General features: G+C 52.7%; 2 protein-coding genes across 3 annotated transcripts; one reads left to right on the forward strand and one right to left on the reverse strand.

Annotated features, from left to right (window-relative positions):
* Window positions 1-5,483: 5,483 nt before the first annotated feature.
* Window positions 5,484-22,166, forward strand: ZNF541 (zinc finger protein 541). 2 transcript variants are annotated; one of them, XM_050913885.1, is made up of 17 exons: window positions 5,484-5,584; window positions 5,682-6,063; window positions 7,313-7,547; window positions 8,765-10,442; window positions 11,839-11,897; window positions 13,468-13,627; window positions 14,203-14,370; window positions 14,872-15,199; window positions 16,070-16,136; window positions 16,849-16,991; window positions 17,478-17,581; window positions 18,398-18,473; window positions 18,977-19,065; window positions 19,554-19,694; window positions 20,304-20,320; window positions 20,544-20,705; window positions 21,070-22,166. In XM_050913885.1, exons 2-17 carry the CDS (start codon window positions 5,766-5,768, stop codon window positions 21,254-21,256), a joined length of 3,912 nt encoding a protein of 1,303 aa, XP_050769842.1. In that variant the 5' UTR covers window positions 5,484-5,584; window positions 5,682-5,765; the 3' UTR covers window positions 21,257-22,166. The 2 variants fall into 2 exon arrangements, with proteins under 2 accessions (XP_050769842.1, XP_050769844.1); XM_050913887.1 differs by lacking the exons at window positions 19,554-19,694; window positions 20,304-20,320 and having other exon boundaries at window positions 20,524-20,705.
* Window positions 22,167-24,122: 1,956 nt separating this feature from the next.
* LOC127028054 (E3 SUMO-protein ligase ZBED1-like) lies at window positions 24,123-25,937 on the reverse strand. Its single transcript, XM_050913876.1, has one exon. It carries the CDS (start codon window positions 25,935-25,937, stop codon window positions 24,123-24,125), a length of 1,815 nt encoding a protein of 604 aa, XP_050769833.1.
* Between the last annotated feature and the right edge of the window lie 1,466 nt (window positions 25,938-27,403).

Raw genomic sequence — 27,403 nt, forward strand, 5'->3', positions numbered from 1 at the left:
CCCCGCGAAGAGGAGGAGGAGGAGGAGGAGGAGGAGGAGTGGACCGGGGCGGCGAGGGGGGGGGGGGGGGGGGGCATCCAGGCCGGCGGCAGCTTTGCAACCGAGACAGCAACACCGAGTCACGGCAGCGCGAACCGGCGGCCTCTCGCCGAGCCCCCCCCCCACCCCGCCTCGCCCGGGAGGAGGTGGGGAGGAGCAGGGCGCTTCCCGGAGGCAGCGGGAACCGGCGGAGGGAGGAAGGGGGGGGGGTTGGTGGTGGTTGGGGGGGGGGGCTGCCGGCGCCCCCTCTTTTCGGCCGGGGGGGTGTGTGGAGGTGTAGGGGGGTGTGTGTGGGGGGGGGGCGGAGGGCGACGTCTCCTTTTGGGGAGGTACATTGTATTCCGGAGACGTGACCCGCAGCCGCCGCACCGGGAGGCTGTCGGGGGGCGGCGGGGCCGGGGCGCGGAGAAGAAGGGGGAAAGAGGCGGCCGGGCCGGTGCCCGGGGAGGGGGCAGCCCCCCCCGCCCGCCGCCGCAGGTAGCGGAGTTAAGCGATTTAAAGCGAAATTGCTGCATTGTAAGAAACTCACCGTGATGTTTGAGCAGCAGTCGGCGCGGGGTCTCCCAGACATCCCCGCACGGGCTCCGGAGGCAGGACCCCGCCAGGCACCGACACATAGGGGTTCAACGCGCTGCCTGATCGCCGCCCGCGGCCTCACCGACCCGCCGGCGGGCAGCGCTGGGGGGGGCAGGCAGCAGCGGCGGGGGCACCCCGGGCGAAAATAAACGCACACCGCCTCCACCCCCCCCCCAACCCCAAACCCCCGCCAGCCCCCCCCCACCACCGGAATTTGCATACGCCCCGCCCCCCCCCCCCCCACGCCCCGCCCCGAATAAACCCAGCTTCGCCCCGGGCCCGGCCTTGTTAGGAACGGGCCCAGCAAAGCCCGGACCGGGGGTAAAGCAAGGCCGGTGGGGACGCTGGGGCCCGGGAACCGAGTTTAGGGGAGGGGGGGGACACGCACCAGCAGCCGGGGGCTGCGGAGGGGAGACCTCCCCGACGTCCCAATCCTCTCCCATCCGGGCCCGCGTCAGCGCTCCCGTTTCTGCGTCAAACGGAGAAAAATCTTAGGGTTAACGGGGGGGGGGTCTCTGGGGGCTGGCGCGTGAACCCCACCGAACAAGGAGGGGGGGGGGGGTTACCTGCTGGGCCTTGCGCCCCGGGGGGTGTCTGCTGCCCCGTCGTTTTGGGGGGGGTGTGTGGGGGGGAAGGAGCTCACCCCCTCAGGTCCCACCATGGTTTGTTAGCGGCAGAATCGGGCCCTGCTGGGAGAAAAGGTGTTTAAGCACGATTAATTGTTTTATGGATTGAACCCAGCAAAAAGACGACGACCCGGCAGTGCTCGCGATTGGATCGAGACTCCAGAAATCCCCAGGGCCAGCACGCACCCATTTCTCTTTTTTTTTTTTTTAATTTTTTTTTTTTTTTTTTGAGTATTTTTAGAGGGATGCTCTGCCAAAAGCTCAGTATGGCAAAGCCACAGCTGGTGCAGAGAGAAACCCCCCCCAAAACTGGGCTGGCAAAGACCCGCAGGCAGTTCTGAGGACCCAGTGGTTTTATTTTTTCTTATAGATAAATAAACCAATTAAACACTCTCAACGACTTTTAATACACTCGGGACTGCGTCACCCGGACAAAAAACGCACGCACAGGACACCAAAAGTATTATTGACGGAGCAAAAGGAGAGGCGGGAGCTGTAACCGAGCCGATTTACGTTGTCAGTTAACAACTTTCTCCCATAAAAATCTGTGGTTTAGATTCCGCCGGCGTAAATCACGCCTTCGCGAAATAAATTTCTCCAGCTAATTCCTTGAATCCTGGGTGAGAAAATAAAAAGGCTTGGAATAAAACCAGAAAGGGAGGAGCGGGTTTGCCCGCGATGCACCCGCTCCTCGTCACTTATTTGTCCCAGCCCTGTCCCGCTGCGGGCCTGATCCTGTGTTTTCAGTCACGGGTGCAGAGCGAAGCACGCAGAGGGGCGTTTGGAGGCAGCGCTGCAGGGACTGAATGCTTATTAAAACACGACGAAGGGTTATCTTTCTATATATTCACTTAAAAAGAAGAAAATTGTGTTTAACAAGCGTCAGTATTGAAAGGCAACACTTAAAACGGGCTTCCTGCTCAAGGCAGGCTGGGAAAAAAGAAAAAAAACAACCAAAAAACCTCCACATTTGCCGGGTTTAGGCTGGATTTTTGTTGGGATGAAGCCCTAAGCGGCGCTGGCCCGGCCTCCCCGCCGGCGCGCCCGGGCAGCCCAGCGCTCGGCCCAGCCCAGGGTCCTCGACATCCCAGTTACAAACTGGTTGAGCCGGCGAGGAGGCTCCGCTCGCGATTGGCGAGGTGCAGGCAGGGGTAGGCAGGGCCAGGCGCCTTGCCCGCGCCCTGATTAGGCGGGTTAAATGTGATTGACCAGTGCGAGTAATTAATCTGCGAGAGGCCGGGCTTGGGGCTTTGTTTATACCCCTGGATTGGCTGGATTTGAATTGGATATACGTTCTGTTTGTACCTGGGTGGGACCTCGCGGGGGTTTATTTTGGTGCATTACGCTATAAAAGTGCGGCGCCAGCCCAGCCGAACGCCGTCGTCCATCGCCGCTCTCCTTCGCCGCCGTGGCTCTGCCGGAACGCCGGGCCTCACCGGGAGCCGTCGACCGGGTACGGTGCTGGAAGAGGATCAGGACTCCGGGCTGTTTTATCAGAGGGGGGGGAAAAAAACAAGATGAACCCCACCATCAGTAGCGCTTACGAAAAACGTTTAAGCAACACGACGCACCCTCGCGCTAGACTATTTCCTTTTTTTTTTTTCCCCCAGTCCCAGAGCACTGAAAACCAAACGAAAAACAAACCCCACTTGGCAGAAAGCCACTGCAAGCGATAATTCGACTAACCCGTGGGACAGGACGCGCTCCTTCCCTGGAAGGATGTTGCTGTCGACAGCACCCGCAAAACACGGGGTTGATTTCCAAGCGGGAAGCGTTAACTGCAATGTCGTCGCAAGGAAGACTTTTTTTTTTGGTCTCTCGCGACGGCAACTTTACAGTCAAATAAGCGGTCCTTGGACAGCAAAAAAAAAAAAACAACCCCAAACCCTTTCATCGTGGCCAATATGATGAAGGATGAGGGGAATCCACGAGGAATTTCACGGCAGCGATGCGTTGGGGTGTCGCACCCCCCCCCCACACCCTGTTCAGACACATTTCAGCGCTCCCCCAGGGCCAGAAACCCTCCCCAGGACGACAGCCTTTAACACAGGCAAAACCCTTCTGCAGAGCGAAGTAACCCACCGCTACCGCACTCACACCAATCAAAGTTCGGTAAAACCCCTCTTCTTACGAAATAAAGCGCCAGTCGTATCACGCAGCGCGCTAATTAATTAGTACGATACCCACGTGGACATGAACGTTCACTCTGGAGAGGAACTTGGCATAAGCATAGTAACAAACGAAGCCCCCAAACACTGCTATTTTTAGGTTTGCTTAAAATATACAGCTGATGACTAACAGAATTACATACCATTTTTATGTAATAACACCCAAACACTTAAAGGTTTGTTCATCTCCTTGCAGGCGATTCCTGCTTTAACCGCTAGACTGCGGTAGCGGGAGTCCCTGCGACACCCTTCCAGTTTAAAACAACATCGTTTAGTTCCTTTCAGGTGATTTTTTTTTTTTTCTCTCCCAAATTGCTTTGCTAGGATCCAGGTGGCTCCCAAAGGCTGCTTCATCAGCCAGGCCAAGACCATCACACTGATAACAGAGCTTTTTCACTGGTACAGTTAAAGCATTGTTACAATTTATGGATGCAGGAATGGCCTAGCACTTCTGCTGGGACAGGACATGCTGCTAAAATTAACCTAAGTAATTTCCTTAAAATCATAACATTAAAGAAATAGCAGGGGGGAATAAAAAGGTACTGAGAATAGCTTGGAGCAGGTGCTTAAAGAGATCCTGATGAGCTGCAACACCCCTACCTTTTTTCACTTTGAACACAGGGTTTCTTGGTGGTTTACGGCCACCAGTTATGGAAGAGTAACAGCTACCCCATGAAGCAACATTCCCATTTCACATGGGAATAATCAAGTTGGATAGATAATTTATCCGAAGCCAGCCTGCAAAATGTCCAGGCAAGAGGCACATTTGGTCATTCTTTGCTTGAAGCTTAGCTAAAACTGCATACTCAGACTAGCCCTTTCCTACGCTTTTTCTTTCTCAGAGTTTTGCCTCATAGCTCACGTTTCCAGCCCCTTCCCCACAGACTCACACACACCTCCCTCCATGCCCACCACCACCCTAACCCCTTATTTCCTACCCAAACCTCCCTCTTACCATCCCCTAGTTTCTTTAAACCTTTATTTCACAGGCAACCCTTTCCACTCACCTCCCTCCGGGGCCGCCTCTCTCACACACCTCATGTTCCCTTCAAGCCTCCTCTCCCTCACCATTCCCCTCACTACCCCCCCCCAAGCTCACTCCCGCACCCCCACCATTCCCCCCCTCCACACACCTTTTCTCCTTCCTCCTCTTCCCCGCACGTCCTTGTCCTTCCCCTGACCCACACATCTCTCACCCCTTACCCTCTCCCTCCCCTCCAACAAAATGGCGCCGCCGCCCCTCCCTCCTGCCTCCCGCCCGCCTTTTCCCGCCACAGCCCCCCCCCACCCCCCCGTCACGTGACGCCGCGCGCAGCTGCCCGGGGAGGAGGGCGGGCGCGCGCGCATGCGCCGCCGCCGGCGGGCGGGAAGGGCCGGGGCGCGAGGCGACGGGTGAGGTGGCGGCGGCGGTAGTGCTGGTGGCGCCGGCGGCGGTGAGGGGACCCCCCCCCCCCCCAGCTCCTCTCAGGCTCCCGGGCAGCCCCACACGGGCCGCTGGAGCCCCCCTCCTTCCCCTCGAGGAGAGGCCGAGGCCCTGGGGCAGCCTCCGCCTCCCTCCTCCCCACGCACTCTCCTCAGGGAGAGCCTCCCCCCCCCCAAGCTCTGGCCCTCTGCAGCCTCCTGCAAGGCCGGGAGCAGCGTTTCTCTCAAGGAGAGCCCCTCTCATCCTCAACCCCAGCTCTAGGATGGCCCCACAGCCTCCTGCATGGCCAGGAGCAGCATTTCCCTCAGGGAGAGCCCCTCTTACCCCCAACCCCAGCTCTAGGATAGCCCCATGGCCTCCTGCAAGGCTGGGAGCAGTGTTTCCCTCAGGGAGAGCCCCTCTTACCCCCAACCCCAGCTCTAGGATAGCCCCACAGCCTCCTGCAAGGCCGGGAGCAGCGTTTCCCTCAGGGAGAGCCCCCCCTCAACCCGACGCTCCTGGGGCAGCCTTTCCCTCCTTCCAGCCTTCTTTCTGCCCCTCCGCCCTGGGGCAGCCCCTCAGCCTATTCCAGGGTAGGGGAAACACTTCAACCCTTTTTCTTAGTGCAGCTTTTTATAAGAAGAACCCCTCGTCTCCCCAGCTCTCCAAACCTGCCTGCGGCGTCTCGGCAGCCCTCCTCTGCTTCAGAAGGCAGGGGCATGCCTTGTGTTTGCAACGGGAATCGGGATACTTCTGTCTCCTTCTCCTATAAGGTATGGTTGATATAGGGCCAGTTGCGGTACTGGTTAGGGTTTGGTGAGTAGCATCAAATCTTATTTATTTAACTTTTCCTTGTTACGTTTTGTTTAGGAGGCTCGTTGTCCTCACGCCCTCGAGTTTTGCTCTAGGTGGGAAGGAGACCACCTTTAACTGGCCCTAAGGTTGTCGGTGGGCATGGACCAGTACCCCTTCGGCGACGAGAACGCGGTTCATTTGGAGATGCATCTCCCTGGGTTTTCCGAAAGCCAGGGGCTGGTCTGTAGCGAGGTCCTCAACCACGATTTGTGCCTAAATGCGAAAGACGTGATGTACGCCGGGCTGAGCGGCTTGGACGTGGTGACTGGCCTTCCAGCCGTGGATGCGGCCAGCCACGCTCTGGAGGCCGATTTAAACACGCTCCCTCTGTACCCGGCGAAGGACTGCGACTCCGTTCAGCTCCTCGATGAGCCTGACTCACGGCCCTCGCAGCACGGTGAGCGCACTGGACTCTGCGTTCTCTCTTATTTTAAGGGGTGTCTCACAGATCAGAGCAGCCGGAGATCTTTAGTAGCTTTATGTAGGTGGCAGAGTCCATTATGTGGAAAGATCTTTGGGGTAAAGAAGTGGATACATGTGGGGTTTTTTAAATCAGTTTTAGGTTCATGTAAGGTTCAGCGCTTTGAAAATGTTTCTTGTTGCCTTTTACCTGTAAAATGGCATTCAGATTGATAAGACTGTGGAAGATGATAATAATTATAACACTTCTCTTTCACAGGAATCTCACTTCTGTCCTATTTTCTTAAAATTATACCCTAGACGGGAATATGTTTGTGTTTTGGTTTGTTTTTTTTTTTCCAAGAGTCCTTGCAACCTGCCCTCCAGCTGGAAACGGAAAATGCGAAGGCATTAAAATGATAGATTTGCTAAATATGTTGCAAACATCTATATTACTGGCTTTCCCTGAAGCGGAGGAGAGACATTCTCTTTAATCCTTTCCGCAGTTGAAATTCTCTGTAAAATGGATTAAGCAGAATGGGCTCTTTCTAGGTCTGCCGTTGAAAGGAGGGCGCCTTTAGTAAAACGCTCTTCTGGAGGGAATGGATAACTTAATTGCTAATGTATATAAAAGCACGCCCTGTTTGGGTGGCTTGAAAACAAAGCAAGTGAAAATCTGTAACTAGCAGCACTTGGAGGAGAAAATGAGACTTTCTGCTGACAATTGAGGCCTGCGTTTCTACTGATTCACCAATTAATAACAGCTTGTAGAGGCTCATTCCTGACTCGTGGGTGGGGAGCCTTGAATTGTCTCCCAAAGTCCAATCCAGCGGGAAGTGCCTGGGTTATCACCTAGTCAAATTGCTACAGATAAAATACCTTGAACCAAGCGGTTTGGAGTTGTCTCATTCCCTCCCTCTTTTCCGAAGGAAGAGGGGAAAATGGTAAAAAGCCTTACAACGAGGTTCAAAATGGCAAAGGCTGTAAGCTGTGTGAGGGTGGGACGTGGGTTTAGGTGTTTGTGGAGACCCCAGAAATAAAGTAGCTCCAGAGCTGCAAATCCTAAGAGGTGGAGCAGGTTTGTGAGACTTCCATACTCGTTTTTCTGCGCATATTCAGTCATCAAAGCCCACGGGCCTGAGCCCTCCATCGTTATAAAAAGAGACATTTTTATTAGAGCTAATAAGTGAGGAGCGTGTCATCGCAAGAGTAACCTGAGGATGATATCGCTTTCTCCCTCCCTTCAGAACCGGGGCTTCCCACGCCGACGGGACCGGAGGAGGCTGAAGGAGGCGGCGGCGGATCTGCGGGGAGAGGAAAGCGTCCCCTCGGCTCTCCTGGGACCTCGCTGCCGGGCTGCAGCCGCTGCGGGAAGGTGTTCGGCAGTGCCAGCGCTCTCAGCAAACACTGCCTGACTCACAGCCAGAAACGGGAACACGTCTGTACCGTCTGCAGCAAGGCCTTTAAACGGCCGGACCACCTGTACGTAGGCATTCGCCGTTACAAATGTGTAGGGTTGCTGCGGCCTTGTTTACCAAATGTAAATAAGATTGGCTCCTGCAGTACTTGTGTTTTCCAGTTTCGGAAGTTATGGTGCTTGTTAGTCTTTGTTGTGTTTTCAGGCTAGCGAATGTGGTGAGTTAGGTTACAAAACGACTTCCCAAGCAGATGCAAATTCGCTTTGAATTTTCCAGAGCGGGCTGGTGCAGGAAAAGCCTCAGAAATATGTATTTCTGTCCAGCTGCAGAAAAATCTGTAACACCGAGCCCTACAATAGCAGCTAGTCTTTTTTTTTTTTTTTTTTTTTTCTCCTCTCCTGTCTGGTGACTGGCGTGGGGGAAGGTGTTTGTACTGGAGAGTCAACTTCTGATTTTTGGCAGCCGCTCTGTTAGGAACTGTTGCAAAAGATTGCTTATTGATGCCACCGCTGCCTGGCATCCTACGCTTCCCGGTGCTGTAAAGCTTTTATTACTCATTCTGAAAAGCTCTCGAAACACCGGCAGATTACCGTAGGTCCGGCTTTTGGCGGTGGTAGTCCGGGGCTCAGTAAAACACTGTTTTGCTTTGTGTCGGACCGGAGCAGTTGCCAACAAACCTATTCTGTCCTAAAATGTACCTTTACGAAGTGACAATCTGCAGTTTTACTGACGGTTTCCCGTTGGTTTAGGTAACGCGCCTGCCTGATTTCTTCTGTCTCTCTACCAATTTCTACTCTGCCGTTTTCTACTCTAAACCAAAAGAGAATTGTAACCAGCCTTTAGCTTGTGCTGACTGGCATCGCTGTGCGCACTCACGGGTAGAGCTTGGGTTGAGATCCCTTTCGACTTGTGTTCTGGTTTCCTTCATCCTTGCTGAGCGCGGGGGGGGGCTGATAGCCTGCAGAGATCCTCCTGGATTTGGGGAGAATTTCGGATCCCTTTTTGAGTTGTGTTTCTGGAGAGACACCAGCGGTGGCGATAGAGCAAGCGGGATCGTTCTGCGCCCCAGTGGGATAAAGCAGTTGGAGGGCACTTTCGTGAACCTCTTCTGAATAGAGGCCAAATGCTGCTTTGATTTACGTCCTGTGCAGCGTCTCTGCCTTGAGTGGAACTGTACTAACTAAAAGGAGCGCAAGAGCTGCAGTAGCTTAGGTGCAAAATAACTTCCTTTTTCAGTTGGCAACGCTAATACGCAGTGTTTTCTTCTCTTGATCACCGCAGGAGCGGGCACATGTTGACGCATCAGAAAATAAAACCTTTCGTGTGCCCGGAACGAGACTGCAATAAGAGCTACTGCGATCACCGTTCGCTGCGCCGGCATTACGAACTGCAGCACAGCTTGTGCGGCTTGAAGGAGGCTCCTAAGGAACGTGCCAGGGAGGAATCCCCGCTTCTTCCCGGTCCGTATATCCAAGGCAGCGGGAAATTGGTGGACAGACTGACTGCGCGCTCGGAGTCAGGCTCTTTCCCACCCAAAAGAGACCTGCTGAGGTGCGTTGCGGACGGCTTTGCAGATCAGAAGCTTCCCTTGGCTGCCTTGCCCTCCGCAGAGCACGCGGGCGCTGCCTTGACAGATTCCTCCCCAGCAAGCCAGGCCTCTTGCCTTGCGTCTAACAGCAGTGGACTTTCGGAGGCTGCGGGTGACAATATGTCGAAGGATCGCCTCTCGTGCCAAAAGAGTGCCGCTTCTTCCAACGTCTGTGCCGTAATAAACCCCGGCAACGTCTCCGGAATTGTGCCGGGCGAGAACGTACTTACCAATCTGACCAGTAGGTCTTTTATTTCAGAAGCCCAGCTCCCCTCGGAGCCCGTGGGGCTGCAGTATTGTCCCAACAGCGCCCTGCCTTGTTTTCCTGCCTTCAGAGGGCAGAAGCTGCCTGCAAACCAGTCGAGCAGTAACTTTCAGTGGATTAGAAACGTGCCGGTTTGTGCTAATCCCAAAAGGAATAGCGTCTGCCTTGCTCTCAAGCCGCCTGTCGCAGCGCAGGGTGTTTCGGAGGGGTTAGCTGGACCTTCCCGCACGTTCTCACCCACGTACGAGTGTCTGGACGCTTTGTCTTTCTCCGTTGCACCTTTTAAAGCGGAAGAGGACGCGCCGAGCGAGTCGGCCCTTGGTTGTTTCGAGGAAGCCTTTCAGTCGGCAAAAACCCACCGCTCCCACCCGTGGGAGAACGCTGGGGAGTTGAGTTTTCCAGAGGTTCGGAAGCGCGGTGCGCTGCAGAACGAGACCGGGCAGCTCTGCCCGAAACCCCAGGAGCCTGCTGCGTGCCCGGAGCCGCTGCAGATGCAGCAGCACCTCTTCCAGGTGATGGCCAAGTCTCAGCAGGTCCTGTCTCACGCCCAGGCGCTGGCTCCGTCCCCGCTGGCAGCTCCCGAAGCCAAGCACCTGGCGGCAAACCCCTTCCAAGCGGGATTTTGGCAGCAGCCGCCCCCCTTGGCTCCCCAGCTCCCGCAGCCGACGGAGTATGGAGGGCCTTCCACGTACCTCCAAAAGGCCGTCCCCCAGTTCCAGGGCGTTCCATCAGACGGGAAGAAACAAGGACCGCAGCCAGCACCCTTGAAAGAATACGTGGGATTAAGAGACTCCTCTGTTCCTGGTCAGCTCCAGTACGCGGTGCCTGGAAGTGCCGTGGGAAGCCACTCTTCTGGGAGGCCGAATCAGCTCGAAAACAAGGCTTCTGCATTTAAAAAAGAGAAGAGTAAAGATCGTAGCGCGGAGACAGGCGGGAAAGCGCCGGCGGGTGCTGCCCGTTCTTGGCGTCTGCCTGCCGTCCGCAGGGAGAAGCTGACGTTTGGGCTGAGCTGCGCGGCTCCCCCGAGCCAGGTGGCCATGGCGTCCTTCTCGTCGGCTCCTGCGGCCGGGACGACGCGCAGGCTGACCATTTTCAACAGGATTCAAGTACGTCAACCTGCTGGCTCTTCACGTTTAGCTGTCTGTTACTTGAGTTCGTATCTCGGAGCCGTTTGCTGTCTTCCTGCCCTCTTTTAAGTGCTTTTTATTAGTGTTGACAGCTCTAGATTCACCAATAACAGTACTTAGCGCTTACACGGCACTTTACACATCCAGAGCGCTCTGAAAACATTAACTAATTAATCCAGTGCCAAAGGTTGAGAACTAATTTAACGAGATCAAGTCTTGGGATATTTAGTAACGTGATACGTAGCCTTTCACCTGGCTTCTTGGTCGGGCTTGCGCGCAGGTCAGTGATAATCCAAAGCTGCGAACGCCTGAACGTTCAGCGAGTTCGGTGCCCGTGGAACGGGAACAGCTTTCTCGAGTGGAAATAATTGGCGTCTCGTTGCTCGTGGGAGGGCAGGGAGATCGAGAGTCAACCTAAACGAACTTCTCGCCTTTAGAGATCAGTCTCTGGAGGTCAAGGTCAAAACACGTTAATTGAGGGTAGTCGTGGAAGCTTGTGTTACGGATGGATGTGCTGCGGCTGTTTTGGGGACTAAATATCCCCAAAGTTTGGGGTTGGTTTAAGTGCTTTTTTAGTTGTTAGTTGGGTGTCAGGCTTACACGCACACCTTGCCCTGTCCCGAGGGGGTTGCTGCCGCCTCATGCATCGGGCCAAGGGGACCGGCAGCCCTCAGGACAGGGAGTTTCTAACGCGCTGAGGTTAAACCCAGTCTGTGTTCCTCCTGTTTCCTTTCTGGCTCCTCACAAAGGCTCTCTGTGCCTTCGGCGGTCGAGGTGAGAAATCCAATGGCTTAGGGGAGTCTTAGATTTGCATTCCTCTTAACTCCAGGAGGTTTTGGGGACCCTGGATGATAACGTGGGGCAGGAGCAAATCCCCTTCCTGCTCCCACGTTCCTGTTGTTGACCCGGCAGCGTGGCGTTAGCAGAGCCGATGCCTGCGGCAGCTGGGGATCGGGATGATCCCGTCCTCCCCGCATCACTGGAGCTCTGGAGCCGGGCATGCGGCACGGGAACCGCGCGTGGCCGAGGAATCGGAGCGTGGCCGCCCCTGCGTACAGCTTGTGATGGCAATAATGCAGTTTGATAGCCACGTTGTGTAGACGGGGATTCCTGTTTGCCCGTGTGCTTACCGTGTGCACGCACGTATCTAAGTGTTACCAGGAGTATTTATTAGTGACTGGCAAGATTTATGAGATTGGTTAATGAGCGTTGCTTTGCTGTGCAAGTGCAAAGTGTTATTTTCACGGAGAAAACAGCTCAGACGTTCCGTTTCTCTTTTTTTTTTTTTTTTTTTAAAGACGGAATGACTATATTTTAAAGCTTTACTTGCAGGCAGAATAACATCTGCTTTTGATTATTGTTTCTTTACCTGCAGGGTGGAAATATCTACAGCCTCACTAACGCAGCAAAGGAAGAAAACTTGCCAGCTGGGTGGTAAGCAGGTTGCACTGAAGTGTTGAGGGCGGTGGTTGTTTTCTGGAGCGCGTTTTAGCACCTAGTCAGGCACATTTCTTTTCCCTCGGGGCGGGGGGGGACGGTGTTTGAGATTTAACACAGCCTTTTCATTTGGCTAGCTTTAGATTGTGCTAATTAATAGGTGTTTAAATTAGAACCACAAGACTTTCAACCTCATTTCTAACTCACAATCGTAAAAATCATGGGGCGGCTGAAGCGTGACAGGGAGGTAACTTGAGTGAAATGTTGAAGACTGTTAAGGATGTGATAAGGAACGACCAGGCTTGTTCTTTTCACACGTTACAACAATAAAAGACTGAAAGTTCACCATGGAAGGAAAGAAACAGAAATCTAGGATGGTGTTAAGGGATTCACCTCGTCAAAGGGTTTCCAGGTGACTGGGGGCGGGCACGGGCTTCACTCTCAATCTCATTCCTGGTGAGCAGTCCGCCTGTAAAGAGTATTATTGCATTGTAATCATGGAGGCAGGCCCTGAATTTAGGTTTTAAAAGTGATTAGCTAATTTTACAATTAATTATTTTTTTAGAGTGAGTTTGTGACTCAGTTCCCTCTGCTGAAGAAAATACACATACTTCCCTCTTCTTTGGTAATTGCCACTTTCCTTTGGTGCAGGGACTGCACGCCTCTGGTATTTTCTCTGTAAGTAACTGCCCAGCCTAGATAGCTTGCCGTTTCCTAAGCGAGAAAGCAAGCTGCTCCCTGCAAAAAAGAGGTTTTTATAATCTACGTCCTGAGCAGCAGTGAAGTCCCCACACAGCCTCGGAAGAGGTGCCTTTCCTGCCGTGTTGCTAACCATCGCAGGTAAGGGAGCTGCTGTCTCTCATTGAGAAAGGAGAATTTCATCATTCTTCGGCAACAAATGAAAATCGTGGTTCCTGGTGAGCCACGTGAAAATAATTACCTGGTCCAGCCGGCCTTGGTAGTCTGCCCGGCCCTCCGTTTCCGTGTCAGAAGAGGTTCTGAGGATTAGCCGGGCTATAGGAATGGCAAGGCCGTAAGTATGGTGCGCTGGGAAGCTTTAACTTCGTTTGCTTTCTTCGTCATGTGGATAAAGAAATCGATGTGCAAGGACTTCCGACGTCACCTTTCCCAAGGTGAAATTCCAGGGCGTACGAAATGCACGGTATTGAAAGAAAACGCTTCTGGAGTTTTTAACGCAGGGCATTCTTTTTCGGCGTCGCAGTTAAAAAGTGATGTGTATAACTTTGAAAATAATATTTGTACGTGTCCGTTAGTAGGTACAATTCATGTAACTGCTCAAAAGAGAAGGTATCTTAACTGCATCTCTTCCTGAAAGCTGCGTCTCTATAATGCTGCAGATCGATGTCCCACTGGGGATTTTTCTCTAGTTAGCATCTTTTGCTGCTAAATGAACTGCAGAGGTTTCCCAGCTAGACCTGAAGTGAGCTCTACGGCAGGAAATGCGAGCGTGGATCTAACATTGATAGTCATTAAATTATTGTTTTAAAAAAGCAGTTCAACTTTATCATGTTAATTTTCCATCCCTTTATCTCGACTTTTCACTTAGCAATAAGACCGGTGCTGCTCCTGCTGATGGCAGCAACTGTGAAAGCGGCTTTCTCCGCAAGAGCTGCGGTCGGCTGTTTTGTACCGAGAACGGTCTGGAGAGCCACGGGTATTTTCATGGTGAACAATGGCATTCACCACAAAGGAAGGAGGGACAGCAGGTAAAGGGAAACGGAATCCTTCGGTGCTTGTTATTTAACAGGAATTTGAATTAAGGTCATGAGGATTCTTTAAAACCTGCCTGTAGTGTCTGGAGGTAAAAGCTGTGGAGCAACTTAAGCTCTGTCCTGAAAATTCAGGTGAATAAAAGAGTGGGATCCAGAATCGCGGTGCTGTTGAAGCCCTTTGAGTGGGTGTTACGTCGTGGACGTTCTTGAGTAATTGTACTGTTTTGCAAGCTGCTGCTATTTCCAGCAATGTTTCTTACTCCACAGCTGTGAAGCGCGAGTGAAAAACGTAAGCCTGACTGTTCTAGCTGGTAGTGTGAGCTTGGGAGCTCAGCTTTGTAAAGATAAGAGTAAGGGATTGGTGCGATAAGGATTCCTGTTCTGGGTTCTCACTGAGCTATGTTGTGCTTGGAGAAACCTACTCAGTGTAGCAGCTCTTATTATCATCGTTATTTTATGTAAGGGAGAAACAGTTCAGAAGCGACTTGAAAGAATAGTTTGCAAAGCGCTTTGACGTCCTCAGATGGCCGATGCCGGAAGATACACCTCATGTTTGTGTTTGCGGTAAGGTGTGCGACGCAGGAGACGTAAACGCTCAGGACCTGTCGCTCGAGGCAGCAGGAGATGGAAGCTGTCCCTCAAAACCCGCGATGCCTTTAGAGGACGTAACAGTGGCTCCTCTGGTGATCCCTGTCTCGGTACCGGTGATGGCTACGAACTCGCAAGCAGGCAACGAGGTGGGTGGCGATTGCGTTCCTCGAGTATTTTAACGATTTAGTAGAAACACCTTAGTTAGCTGCCTTCGCTGGAATCTCTTCTTTGAGCAACTGGTCACCAGTGTGCGAGTTTCGCTGGCTTAGCCAGCAGCTTAGCGTTACGGCTGCCTTAAATCCCCCAAATTAATCTCAAATAACGCTGCAGTAATGGACTTGGTGGTAATTGCTGCAGTAATGGACTTGGTAAAGGTTCCAGGGTCCGTCTGAGTAATTCATGGGAAATATGTAAGGACTAGAGCAGAGGGTTCTCTGACTGCACTCCGCACGCGACTTTTGGAATTTGGTGTTCGTTATTGAGCTCGGAATAATAAGTCGTGACACCAAGAGTCTAGAGGAAAACCAGACAAAAATCCTGTGCAATTTCAAGCTTTCTTCTATACGTTTTCCAGTGCCTTGAACTTGTTCCGCTGCTTTTCTGTGATAAACAGGGATGTGACGGTTTGTTTGGAATTATTTGTCCAGGTTACTGAAAAGGAAAGCCCGGATGGGAAGGACCTCAAGGAAAGCTTCCACCAGAAAAAGAGAAAGAGGCAAACGCGGCCAAAATCACTTTTCATCCCACCTCCGCCGGCCCCTGAAGCCCAGCCGGGGGTGGGAGGGTGTTACCAGAGTAACCTTCGTTCGCCCGTGTTCCTGGTGGATCATCTGCTGAGAGACTTGTTCCAGTGCTCTCCTTACACGCCGCCTCCGATGCTCAGCCCCGTGCGGGAAGGATCAGGCCTCTATTTCAGCACTCTCTGCTCCTCCTCTGCTAGCGGTGATCCCAACCAGCTGTTCAGTGCTGTGTTAGGTAATGAAATCCTAATGTCTGCACGCAACAGATAATAGAACTGGAAAGGAGTCCAGCTGGCTCTCGTACAGACTACAGAAAGAGAAAACTGACCCGCAGTCGTTTTCTCCAAGATAGGCTATAAATTAAAATGGTATCCACCTTCCTGTAGGATAAATTACTGCATCATATAGAGGCCAGCGGACATACGGACACTGACATGTAGCAGTTTAAGTTACTTGTAAACTGCTGACCCGATTTTATTGTGTGCGTTTGCGGTACAAATTTATCTTAGTCCAAGTATTAAAACCACGTAATAACAATCCTGTCGTAAAACCGCAGAAGGTGCTACAGCGGGCACCCGCGCGTCGGAGGCAGGAGCCCACCGAGAGGAGTTTTCCTCTGGGTTCGGCTTCTGCTCGAGGGTTTGTCGTCTGTAGTTACTCGGCAACCGCGGCCGAGTTCAGGGGTTGTGCCCACAAACACGGGCAGACCCCAGCGCTGCTCGGGCCTTCCAGAGAAGGCTTTAAAAAACAGAAGTAAGTGACCTCTACTTAGCGATTCCTGTTGTGGACAAGGGGATGTAAACAGCCGGCCAGGGTTTTGCTCTGATGCTGGCTTGCGCTTATCAAAAAAACCTCCAAAAAACGGAACTGCTCGATCCCTGCGTGGCTGACTTCTGACCCGTGGTCAGATGCAGCTGTGAAATCGTATCCCGATGGTCCATCTCGAGAGCTTGCAAGTGAAAAAGTCAAAATGAGCAATTTCACCGGAATGAGGGGAATTCAAAGAGAATAGTTAGCAGTTTGCGAGGATGAGGATGCGGAGGAAGGCTGAAGGACGGTCTCGGCAGAATGATTTTTATCTCGAGCGGTTTTTTATGTCTTTCAGGCAGAATGGACAGCGGGGACTTTGGATTGTGCCTGATGACGGATAACGCCAAAATCAGCATTCAGCCGTGAGTTATGGCATAGCAGTTAGAATAACAGCAAACGTTTGGAAAACGGGTGATGAGGGAACGGCAGTTCGGGAGTCGGTGTGTGGTTGGTTCAAGCGCCTGGGCTGTACAGGCCGTCGAGGTTGACACTGACCATCTCCCTCCCACGGTCCTTGTCGCTTGGGCCGATTCTCTCGCTGTCCTGCATTGCTGGTGAGATTAATAGCGGTTTTTGGCCGGATGGTACCACGTGCTGGCCAGAATGAAGTTGCAACAAGACGCCCAGTGCTGTCGTGGTGAAATACCGGCTTCATTTATGAATTAGGCTGGTGTCATAAAGAAAGATGCCTGCCCCTCCTCATTCTACGCGGTGTTCGGACATCCTTTTTTGTCGCAGCCTTCTCTTTTGCTGCTCGCTATGAGTCTCAAAGCGAACCTCACATATTTTGCCAGGTTTTGAGGAAGGGAGAAGAAACTTTCTGGATTGATTGGGGACAGAAGGATTCCAGGGGTGGCGCGGTGATGCTGTTAGTGCTGAGAAGTGACTGTGAAAGTTGTTAGAGGAGGAGGGCTAGTAATGCTTTGCTGGGAAATGTATGTTATATACGTACCGTATTTATTTCAGCTCATGACATATCCCCTCTTTCTAAGCGTGTGTGCATGCAGCTGCGTGCTATCGTGATGCATCTGTTCACAACTTGCCTTCCTCACCTCCTGTTTCTTACGACTTTAGACACATCAACGTTGGCAGTCGGTTTCAGGCAGAGCTACCAAACCTCCGGGATAGATCGCATTCGGAAAAGGATGAACAGCCGGCGTCCTTGGTGTGGAAGCCCTGGGGAGACATCGCCACTAACCCGGAAACACAGGACAGAGGTTTCTTTAACGCTTTCCTTCCAAGGCCACCCCCGAGATACTAGGGTTCAAAAAGTCCACCTTTTCACAGCAGCTTTTTGTGCGTTCAGGTTCTCTCCCGTCTTTTCTTGACCGCCTTCCCACGTGCTAGCGTTAGAGGGCAGGAGATTGCTCGGTTCTGGTAGAACAGGGAACAAGTAGTAACTGTTACGCTCTCAGTAGCATCTTCCGTGCCAAGTGGTCAGGGGCATTTGTAGCTGTCCCACCTCACCTGCAGCGGCCTTGGAAGAGGGGAGATTTGTCTCTGGAGTTGTCGGTCCCAGAGCTGCTCTTAAGGTAGAGACAGCGATACCCGGATAGTTGGGACATCTGACTTTTTTTTCTGTGCCTTTTCCTGGTCTCCAGTCTGTCTGTTGCACTTGTTCTGTGTTCCCTCTGCCTCCTGTCGCGCCTTTTCCCCTCTCCTGACAGAAACTGACTTTCTGTTGTTTTTCGTTGCGTTTGTAGTAACAGAACTGCTCAACATGGCCTGCTCCAGCGTCATGCCGGGCGGAGGAACGAACCTGGAGCTAGCCTTGCATTGCCTGCACGAAGCACGAGGCAATGTTCTGGTAAGAAGCAGCTATTTGGCCATAATTAATAATGGACTAGGACAGCCTTTGTTACCGGTGTGAGCTGGGAGTTGCTCGGAGTTTTCTGTTCTGCGGGCTGGAGTCTGGTCTTTTTGCTAAACGTGCAGAGTTCTTGCTGCCTGTTGCAGACCCTGTCCTGGTGTATAAATAAGAGCTTTGTTTGCCTCTTGTAAGTTACGTGGCGATTTAGAGAATAGAAGTACTACTACCCCGAATGCCAGGAGGGAAGGAATTGCCATATTAGATAAAACCCGAGGTCTGCTCTAGATAAACGTCCTGTGCTTGACAACTGCAGCATCCCTAGGCGCTCCTTGCTGAGCAGACGCCTCCAGCCTGGTCCCGGTTAAGCCCCGAGTGGGTCTGCTTTGCTCCATCGTCTTTGAAGAAGGGGTTTAACAACACTCAAATATAGCGGAGGGCTGGGCGTACGCTGCGTCTCCACGAGGAGGCTCTACGAGCACGTCTGCTGCGGCAGGGACGAGCCGAAAATGACTCCAGCAGAGAGAAATCTTCTCCTGGAGGTGGTGGCAGATGGGGTCCCGCAGCTTGGTCCCCGGAGATCTCCTGAGGTTCTGTTTTCTTAAAACGCTTTGGTGGGGATTGAGGAAATACTTCCCGAAACTTCAGTGGGCTGAGGTGATCCCGAAGCGCTCGGTGCTTAGCAGCAGCGCTGTGGGCAAAATCTTCCTACAGTGGACTGAAGCACTGAAGTAGCAGAATAGCTGAAAGCAAGAGTTTACCTTTTTGCCCCTCGTCGGAGGGAAATCTAAAGTCTTTTTACATTAAATCTTGCAGGAGGCTCTGGAGATGCTGCTTTTTGGGGGGCCTCAGAAATCTGAATCCCATCCTCTGGCTAATTATCATTACACAGGTAAACTGGAAGTAGAGCTTGTTCCTTCACCTGGAATGCTGTGACAGACACTGCATTTCTGTGTTCTGATTTGAAGAATTTATTCTAAAAAAACGTGTGAGCAGCGAGTCGTGTTCTTTGGGGCGGGGAAAGCAGTAGCAAAGCACTTCCGTTTGAATCTGTTTGCGGTGCTTTTTGACGCGGGGAATGCCTTGTTCTTGCGTTTCAGCCCGCTGCTTTAACGTGCGCTGCCCTGCAGTGACACCCAACGGGAGAAGCACGCTGCAGTGTGGCAATGCCAAATACTCGTTGCCGTACGCTCTTCCTTTCGGTTGTGCCCGTGCTTTACAGCGTGCGGGGCTTATCTGCTGGCAGTAATCACGACTACTGCTAACGAATTCACGGCTGTGTTTGGTAATCGCTTTCTGAAGGAGGAGAGATGTCGATACGTGAATAATAAATTGTGCCGATTTCCCTTAGGCTGTGAGCGATCTAATAATTTGTGTGTTGCTGTTTATTGCTAGGTTCAGATACTTGGACGCCTCTCGAGAAGGAGTTGTTTAAAAAGGCTTTTTGTGTACACAAGAAGGATTTTTACCTGATACAGAAGAAGGTAAAGCCCTCGGAGCGAGGTGGATCTCGGGCTGTTAGTGTTGACAGTTTTAACCCGGGAAGTCATATTTTGAATTGTGTGTTGGAGTCCCGCTCTTTGAAACCTAGTGTTTGCTTCTTAACGCTAAAAAGACACGGGTACAAGGCGTTATTTGCCCTAAGGTGTAATTACAACAGAATATTTAATATCTCTGGTACAAAATACCAGAGAGAGTAAAATAATAATGAAACGTTACGCTGACCGCCTGTGTGAAACGTACAGTTGTGCCCTTCCAGCGCTCCTTTACAGCCTTTTCGGAAGAGGAAGGTTTGTTTTCTGTCTGATCTCACCCGTACGTATGCTGGAGCTTCCATGGCACGTTGCAGTGCAATAACCGGAGAGAATGGGGGAAAGAAAGACTGTGCTGGATGGATTTGTTGTGTGTCTGTGCCTTAAACGTTTTACGACAGTATTTCCATTATAGATTGCTTCTGTTTTTCTCACAATAGATTCAGACTAAGAATGTGTCCCAGTGTGTTGAATATTACTATATCTGGAAAAAAAAAATTAAATTTGGCTGCAGTCGAGCTCAAGTAATAGGAAAAAAGGTCAAGAGAGACAAGGATGAGGTGGAAGAGACTGAAGAAAAGGTAGAAAAACTGCTGGGGATTTGTGCGAGATGCCGCTCCTCAAGGAAAACACCTTCTGGTGCTCTGGGAAAGGTGCAGCAGATGCTGCCCAGGGAGAGCTGCTGGTTTTATTCCGCTGCTGCTTTGATAAACTTATTCAGTGGAATAACTCTGAAACAACAAAGCAGTATGCCGTAGTTAGCACCATTACTACAACGTGCTTTTACTCGTTACAGACAGTATTTGTTCTTAACGTGCTGGCACCCTTGCTGATTTAAATAAGATAATTCCCAACGGCTTACTAACATTAATAATCCTGTTCGCATTAAACTCGATGCTGATGATTTTTGGGGATATTCTGTCACATCCCAGCGCTCCATAAAAGGAACGGCTGGTGACGTGGCTCTGCACGGGGCTTGCCGAAACGTTCCTTGCCAATAAACAGGAATTTGGTTCATGGAAATACTTTTTTTTTTGTCTTTTTTTTTTTTCTCCCCGGTGGTAGAAAGTAGGTAACCATGTGTCTCCAGCACTTAGTAATTCTACCCTTTAAACCTGTCGTATAGACTTTTGTAGAGGGAAGTGCTGTTCCGCTTAGGGTAGTATAAATAATAGGGTTTTTCTCTCAAGGTCTGGGTTTGCAGCCCGTCCTCGCAGTCGAATGAAAGTGTTTTTTTGGCTGTGTGGCGTTCAAAGGAGTTCACCTGGGCTGATACGTTTTTGTGCTGGATGTAGCGCGTTCTAATTGCCTGGGCCATTCAGAGATTTTTTTTTCCAAGCTAGTTCTTTACTTTAGCTATCCACCTTTCTGAAGAGAAGGAAAAATTAATAAAGGCTCTCTGGTTTACAGGCTGTTCGCAGGCCAAAGAGGAGGCGCCGTCTTCTGCGTAAGGAAAGCATGAAGATAAAGCGGAAGAGTTATAAAAAGATGCGCCGCGGCACAGGCAGTCCATCCTGCGGTCTGAATGAGTCTCCCTACCGGGCTGGAAAGGCGGACCATCAGGGTGTATTTCCGTGCGGAGAGTGTGAAAGGTAGCTATTAATCTTTCTTCCAGAAACCTCCTGCTTTTGGCTAAAACGGATTTAAACTGTCAAAGCCGCCCGGGGGGCAGAGGGGAAGCGGCGCTAAGGGCAGTTTGAGGATTACCCCTGCCCCGTGGCCGCCTCGCGGTTTCGTTTGACTTTCAACCCAAACATCTGTTGTGTTTAACCACCAGCGTTCCACGCAGCCGGCGGGTACGGGCAGAACGAAGCGATGAAACTGTGTTGCACCACGCACCAAAATATACAGAAATTCACAAAAGCAGAAATAATGAAGCTTGGTTTAACGGTGTTTATTGAATTAAAAAAAGGGAATTTAAAAAATAAAAATCCCTGCTTGTTTTCTAACTTGCAGGGTGTTCGACAAGATAAAAGGGAGGAACGCTCACATGAAACGCCATCGCCCGCAGGAGCAGTTAGAGCCTCTCGCGAAGATTAAATGGCCCATGAAGCGTTTTAAAAGTGAGGCAAAGATGGGAGAAACCCAGATGCTGACCTCCCCCAATGGTAACTGGGAAACTGTGATTTTCGAGCAGCAATGAGGTTAGTTTTCTCCTTTTAGAAACACGCGTGAACGTTCTCTAGCGTCTGGGCAGCGGCTGAGCTCTGAGGAGGATTAGACGACGCGAGGCCGCCCTCACTCTTCAGTCTGACCCAGCAGGAGCACAGCAGCAGTCGCACCCGTGCTGAAAAACCACCTCGGCTTTTCCTGCCGTGGAAAAGCGCTCGGTGAAGCTGCAGAGAACGTTGGCTAAAGGGTTTCTGGAAGAAAAGCCGCAGCTTTGTGTGCATAGTGGGGTTTTTTGTTTTGTTTTTTTTTTTTTTTTTTTAAAACTTACTTGGGTTTTCTCAGCGGTTAGTGCCAATGGTTGGTGTCGAGTTTGACAGAAAGCAATGCGAGGGCATCGGATGTTCCTTACGTGTATCACCACTGCCAAGATGTGTGCCAAGTGAAGTGTGCGTGCCTGGCATTGAGTTACAGTTATGCGTGGTTGGGAAAACATGCAGTTGTTAATGACTGTAAGAGAGCTGTTGTCCAAATGCTGGAAGCTCTTGACTTCTGCTTTTGTTTAAAGAAGTCCTTTGCCTCCATTTAAAACAGAAGTTGGATGCCCTGGGCCCTCGCTTTTTGCTCTCAGTTGTGGGGTTTGGTGGTGTTAGAAAGAGACAGAATAGGGAAATCGCTGAGAAATTGTCATCGTGTTTAATGTCTTGTTTTGCCATAAAGCGACAGTCATGCGCGGCGTCTCGGATCTCGAATACAGCACTCTTCTGAGCCAAGTAAGGTGGGGTCGGCTTTTTATTTAATGTGCTTTCTACTTAGCTTATTAAATGGGGTTCTTGAATAGCAGATGTAAAAGTTCTTGGACTGCTCTTGCTGGTTACGCTATAAATAATTAAATAATTAAAGCAAAGTTCGTTACGCTTGGTTGGTGGTGCGAACGCGGCGTGCTACGGGCACATCAGTCTCGAAAGAAGAACCCGGGCACGTGCTTCCGCAGGCCCAGTCCCTCGGTCGGTGGGCAGGGGGAGTGTAAAGACGGATCCTTATTATTCCTGAAACTCTCTTGAAAGTTAAAGCTCGAGACCGCAAACCCGCTGGGTCTGGGGACTGCTCCAGGCCGTAACTTGCCCTTGCGTCGCAGCTCCTCCGCTCTCCGGTCCAAAGGCAAACGTTTCCTTCGTTTTCCTCTTGCAGAATACAAGGTACAGGCTTGTGCGGGACGGAGCGGGAGCTGCGGGCGATGTGGTGGCGTTCCCTTGTTTGCGTTGCCACCGGCGAGCGCTCGGGCGCTGCAGTGATAGACGTGGCAGGAGAGTCGGGGTGGTTGAACGTGTTTGATCTGCCGGGAGCCGTCTCGGTTCTCTAGCGGAGTCACTGTTAGCCTTTCGTAGTATTTTGAAGCACCACTTCCAGTTGTGTGTTATTGCACTGATTTGTGTTTATTTGCATAAGTAACGCTGCCTCGCTAAACTGCATTTGGTAGTGGAAATTGAGGGTTTGATCAGTTCAGTGAATGAAATATAAATACGGGGTCTTGTCTCCACTGTCATTACACTAGGAGGGATAAAAGGCTCTTTTTTTTGTTGTTGTTGCCAGGCCACAAGAGCTTCATGGCTTTGTTCAATTTTTGCTTGGCTGAACGTTCGTGTCCAGCACAAACAAATCTGTATTTCAGTGCCATTTTCTCTTTAAAGGACCAATCTTCAGGTCCGGGCCTCGATAAACTTCTTTACCCAAAGGAGAAGGAGGCTTTGTGCAGTGGGTGCTGAACGTTATCCTTTCGCTTCTCATTAACTTGTATTTTTAAAAAAAAAAAGTCAAGAAACTTTTTTCTTTAGCCCTTATGATTCCAAAGGGAAACCAGCTGCCTTCCGAAAACGAAGACGGGCCTTTCAGTCATGTTCACTTAAGTCAGCAGCAGCCCTGCCGGCAGACGGGGAAGCGGCTGCGAGGACTGAAAGTTTTAGCAGTAACGCAACAGAAAGCAAGCCGCAAAGCTGGAACCGGGGGGGCTGCTTCCTTGAAAAAATAATAATAAAAAAAAAAAAGTAGTGGGATGGTGCAGCACGGAGCGATCTTAATTCTGCGCGTATATTAAGGTACTGACCTCTGCTTGCTACAATTATAACTCATTAGCGTACCCCAGAGGAAAATGCAGAGGTGATTTCAAGTTTGAGGTGATGTATCTTGCGGGTGTTTTCACGCCCGTTGCTGCAGGACATCCCAGAACACGCTGTCCCGGGCGACGTTCGCTCCGCAGAGCCCGAACGGCCTCTGGGCTACCCTCCTCTTCCAGGTATTGGGAACCGGCGCGCTGCGGTCGAGTAACGTGGTATCTGTGGCTGAATTAATGGTGTTGGCACACCCGTGTCTTGTATCCGCGTGGGACGAAGGCGTCACCAGGCCTGTATTTGTGCCGGCGGCTCGGCGCCTGTCCAAGCCTGTTCCGAACTCCCGGCTTGCCCGCAATCAGTGCTGTTTACGGGTGAAAAACACTCGGGCACGGACTGGGCCCGAGTTTAGAGAGCTTGAGAATACGCTCGGGGCTTTAGGCCTGGCCCAGGCTCTCGGGTGGGTCTGATGCGGGTAGGGATGAGCGGAGAGCAAACGCTTTGAGCCTGAGGAATAAAGCCGGGACTGCAGGCTCCGTGGTGGATGAGAAAGCGAGTGCTGGAAGGCGGCGTGTTCACACCTCCTCCTGAGCTCGCTCTTCACTGCCGGGCGTTGCCAAAGCGATTACAAAAACGTGTAGGCAGGAGTTTGGAAAAATACTCGGCGCTGGCTGCCGCTGCCGTAGCCGGGTGACTGCGGTGGGGCTGTTGGGCCGGCGGCTGGAAGCCCCGCAGGCTGATGAAACACCCGCCGGCCCACGGAAGGGCTCCGCGTGCCCGCCTCCGCGCCTCTTAGTGCAGAGTTCTGTTCCGAGTCTCGTTACCGCTTCTCATCGATTCTAAAAAGTCAAAATTTTGATGCAAGAACAGAATTTGGTCCAGGTTCTCCGGCGCCAGGACGGCTCGCCGATGCTCCAGGGCGCTTTCGCCGGCGGCGAAGGCCTGGTCGGGCAGCACGGCGGTGGCTGGGACGGCGAGGTACTGCCGGCTCAGCCGCGCCACGGCCGGGAAGCGATGCTCGTTGTTCTTCCACCAGTCCAGCGGGTTGGTGCTGCGCTTGCAGAGGGGCTCCACGATGTAGTTTTCCAGTTGCTGGTGGATCTCGGGCATGCTCTCGGTCGGGTCCTTCCCCAAAAGGATGTCGTACATGCTCTGTGACGGGGTGCTCGAGCATCTGTCCTTGTGAGCAGACAGCTGGCTGCCCGCGTCTCCGCCCTCGGCTTTGTAATCCGAGTTTGGCAGCCAGAGCTGGGTAGCAGATGGGGACTGGTGATTGAAAACCTGCGACAGCATGTTTTTGACTCTCTTGTGCAGCTCGCTTCTCAGGCTGGGGCTGAGAAACCTCATCTCCTTGAAGCGCGGGTCCAAAAAAGAGGCGATAACTGCTGGGCTTTCTAGCACTTTCTCGTCCTCCGATAACCCCCAGCGCCGCGTCAGCTCTGACCTGATGTTGCCCACTACCGTCTTGATGACGGCGCCGGCCTCTTCCGACTGCTGTCCGATGGCGGCGACGATCCCGTGGATGCAAGGCATCAGAGAAGATACGGAGACGTTCTGCTCCTCGCGCAGGAAGGAGGTCGCGATCTTGATGGTCCTCATGACCGGTACCAGGTCCTGCAGGAGCTTCCACTGGTGGTCGGCCAGGTTCTGGACAGCCGCCGTGCCCTTGGGGTGTTCCTCCAGCACGGACATGATGGCCCACTTCAGGTCTAAGAGACTCTCGCACATTTCGATGGTGGTTATCCAGCGCGACCCCACGTCCGTCACCAGCTTCAGCTTGGTTTTATTGATGGCTTCTAGCTTGCTGTTCAAGGAGCAAGTGGCTTTTGCGTCCTGCTGAAAATACCTGACGATGCCCCGGGCGGTGCTCAGGGCTTCTTGTACCTGCTCCACTTCCAGCCCCGCTTTGATGCAGAGGTGAAGGGTGCGCGCGGCGCAGCACAGGCTGCTCCAGCCGTACGCCGCCTTCAGCTGCGGCGAGTTCGCCGCCGCGCTCTGCGGGCTGTCGTGCATGACGCAGAAGACGGATTTGCTGGGCAACCCGAATTCGGAGAGGACGGCGTACAGCTTCTCCCCTAAATCGCCCTCCGCGTTGTCTTCGTGCACTTGCTGCGTCTCCATGACGCACCGTGCCCGCCGCCACTCCCCGTCGATGAAGTTGGCCGTGATAGTCAGGTAGGTCTGGCCGAGCTGGGAAACCCAGAACTCCACGCAGACCACGATGGCCTGCGCCGTCTGCAAGTACCGCTCCAGGTGCTGCTTCACCACGTTGTACCGGTGCCACAGCATGCTGGAGAGCTGCACGGGCGACGGGAGGGTAAAACTTGGCTCCAGGTATCCGATGAGGAGCCCAAACCCTTTGTCCTTCACCATGGAAAGAGGGTGCAGGTCGCGGAAGATCATCTCCAGCACCAGCTCCAGGATCACGTCGGTCCTGGGTTCCGAGCAGGACGCGGCGTGGTAGAGGCCGCTCTCCGGCGTCATCTGCCGGGAACGTTTCACGGCGTTTTCCTGCGCCGCGTAGTCGGATTCGGAAGTCTGGTCGTCCTTGAGCTGGGAGAGCAAGGTGTCGCGGATGCTGTGCTTCCTCACCAGGTGCTCCCGCATCGTGGTGGTGCTGTTGTGGAAGGAGAGCTGCTTCTTGCAGACGTTGCACTCCACGTAGGCGTCTCCCAGCTTGGTGTAATAGTTCCACACCTTGGACTTGCGACGGTCGACGTAGAGCGCCGTGCTCGTGCCGTCCTGACCCCCGCCTTTCTCCCTCTTCCTCCTCGACGAGGGCCCGAGGTTGGCTGCTGCCATGTTGTAGGTGGTGAAGACCATCGAGATTTCCTCTGAGGAGACAAACGCAACGCAACGGAGCCTAAAATTTTAACGTAAACCTCTCTTTGGAGCTTTCCTCTTTATCCGAAACCAGAGGCAGCCGTTGGCAGGGTGGCCGCCCGGTGCCGCGGTCACGTGCTGCTATTTTTTGGGGGGGAAAAAGCCAAAAGGGCGCGCGTACCTTGTACCGTCTGCGGGCGGGACGGCGGGACGAGAGGGAGAGCTGGCTCCTCCGTCGCCTCCTCCTTCGGCTGCGCCTCTCCGCCGCTGTCCTCCGGCTTAACGCATTTCTGCAAGAACTGAGATACTCTCGTGGAGTTTACATCTGCCATCGCGTTCTTTGCACGAGTTTGGAGGAGGAGGGGGGCGGCGGGGAGGCGGGGGGGGGGAAAAACAAGGACCATTAAAATGAGGCCGGTGGCTCTCGAATCCGATTGTCCGGATGGGGCTGGGGAGATGGGACCGTGGTAAATGCTTTTTCCCTAAGGATGCGCCCGGGAAGCCGGCTTGGGAGGGGGTGACTGTCGGGGTGGGGGGACACAGGACAGGAGGAGGGACCTACGCAATTAAAATTCTGGCGTTAGAGGCGAGGTCGGGCCGGTGTTAGCGACGCGGAGCTGGCGGTGGCGTTGTGCTTTAGAGGGGCCCGGTGCCGCCGCTGGTCGCTGCCTGCCGGAGTTCCATACTGGTTTTGGTCCTACAAGTTGGGGTGGGAGCCTGGGGTTAAACCAGCACAAGGTGGGGGGGGGGGAAAAAAAAGAACCGTAATTGTCGGTTAGCCGGTGGTGATTGCACCGGAGGGGATTTTTCCGGCGTGTAAGGTATTCCCGTCCATCTAGGTGTTTCGGTGAGATGGTGCCGGAGCAACCGGGCCAGCGTTATACACCGGGTGCAAAGCCACGGCGTAAATAGTTCGGTGACGAGGAAACCTCCTCCTTCGGGCCGATTTTCCCCCCAAATACCACGAAATCTACTTCATGCACCGAGAAATGGGGGGGGGGTGTGTTTCTGCGCCGTTCCCTTACCTCCTCTCTGCCGGCGTGAGGGTCGAGGAGACGCGGCAGGCCGCGGCACCGGTGCTGCCGGGCCGGGAGCTCACCGGGGAGCCCTCCAAGGCACCGCGAGCCTCGCGGTGAAGATGAACCCGGTTGTTTCACCTCTGTAAAAAGAAATCTGCGTGTGCTTCTCACGGGCAGGCCGGGGCGGGGGGGGTGCACCGGGATTTTACCGTGGCAAACACCGGCGACGGC

This window comes from Gymnogyps californianus, unplaced genomic scaffold (assembly GCF_018139145.2).
Source record: "Gymnogyps californianus isolate 813 unplaced genomic scaffold, ASM1813914v2 HiC_scaffold_158, whole genome shotgun sequence".
NCBI classification, from domain to species: domain Eukaryota; kingdom Metazoa; phylum Chordata; class Aves; order Accipitriformes; family Cathartidae; genus Gymnogyps; species Gymnogyps californianus.

Bases quoted from the DNA above. Each gene is read 5' to 3' on its own strand.
- ZNF541 (XM_050913885.1), top strand. From the start codon at position 5,766: ATGGACCAGTACCCCTTCGGCGACGAGAACGCGGTTCATTTGGAGATG. The intron at 13,628-14,202 runs GTAAAGGGAAAC...GTTTGCGGTAAG, and splicing joins AAAGGAAGGAGGGACAGCAG to GTGTGCGACGCAGGAGACGT. The intron at 18,474-18,976 runs GTAAACTGGAAG...GTTTATTGCTAG, and splicing joins GGCTAATTATCATTACACAG to GTTCAGATACTTGGACGCCT.
- LOC127028054 (XM_050913876.1), bottom strand. From the start codon at position 25,937: ATGCGGGAGCACCTGGTGAGGAAGCACAGCATCCGCGACACCTTGCTC.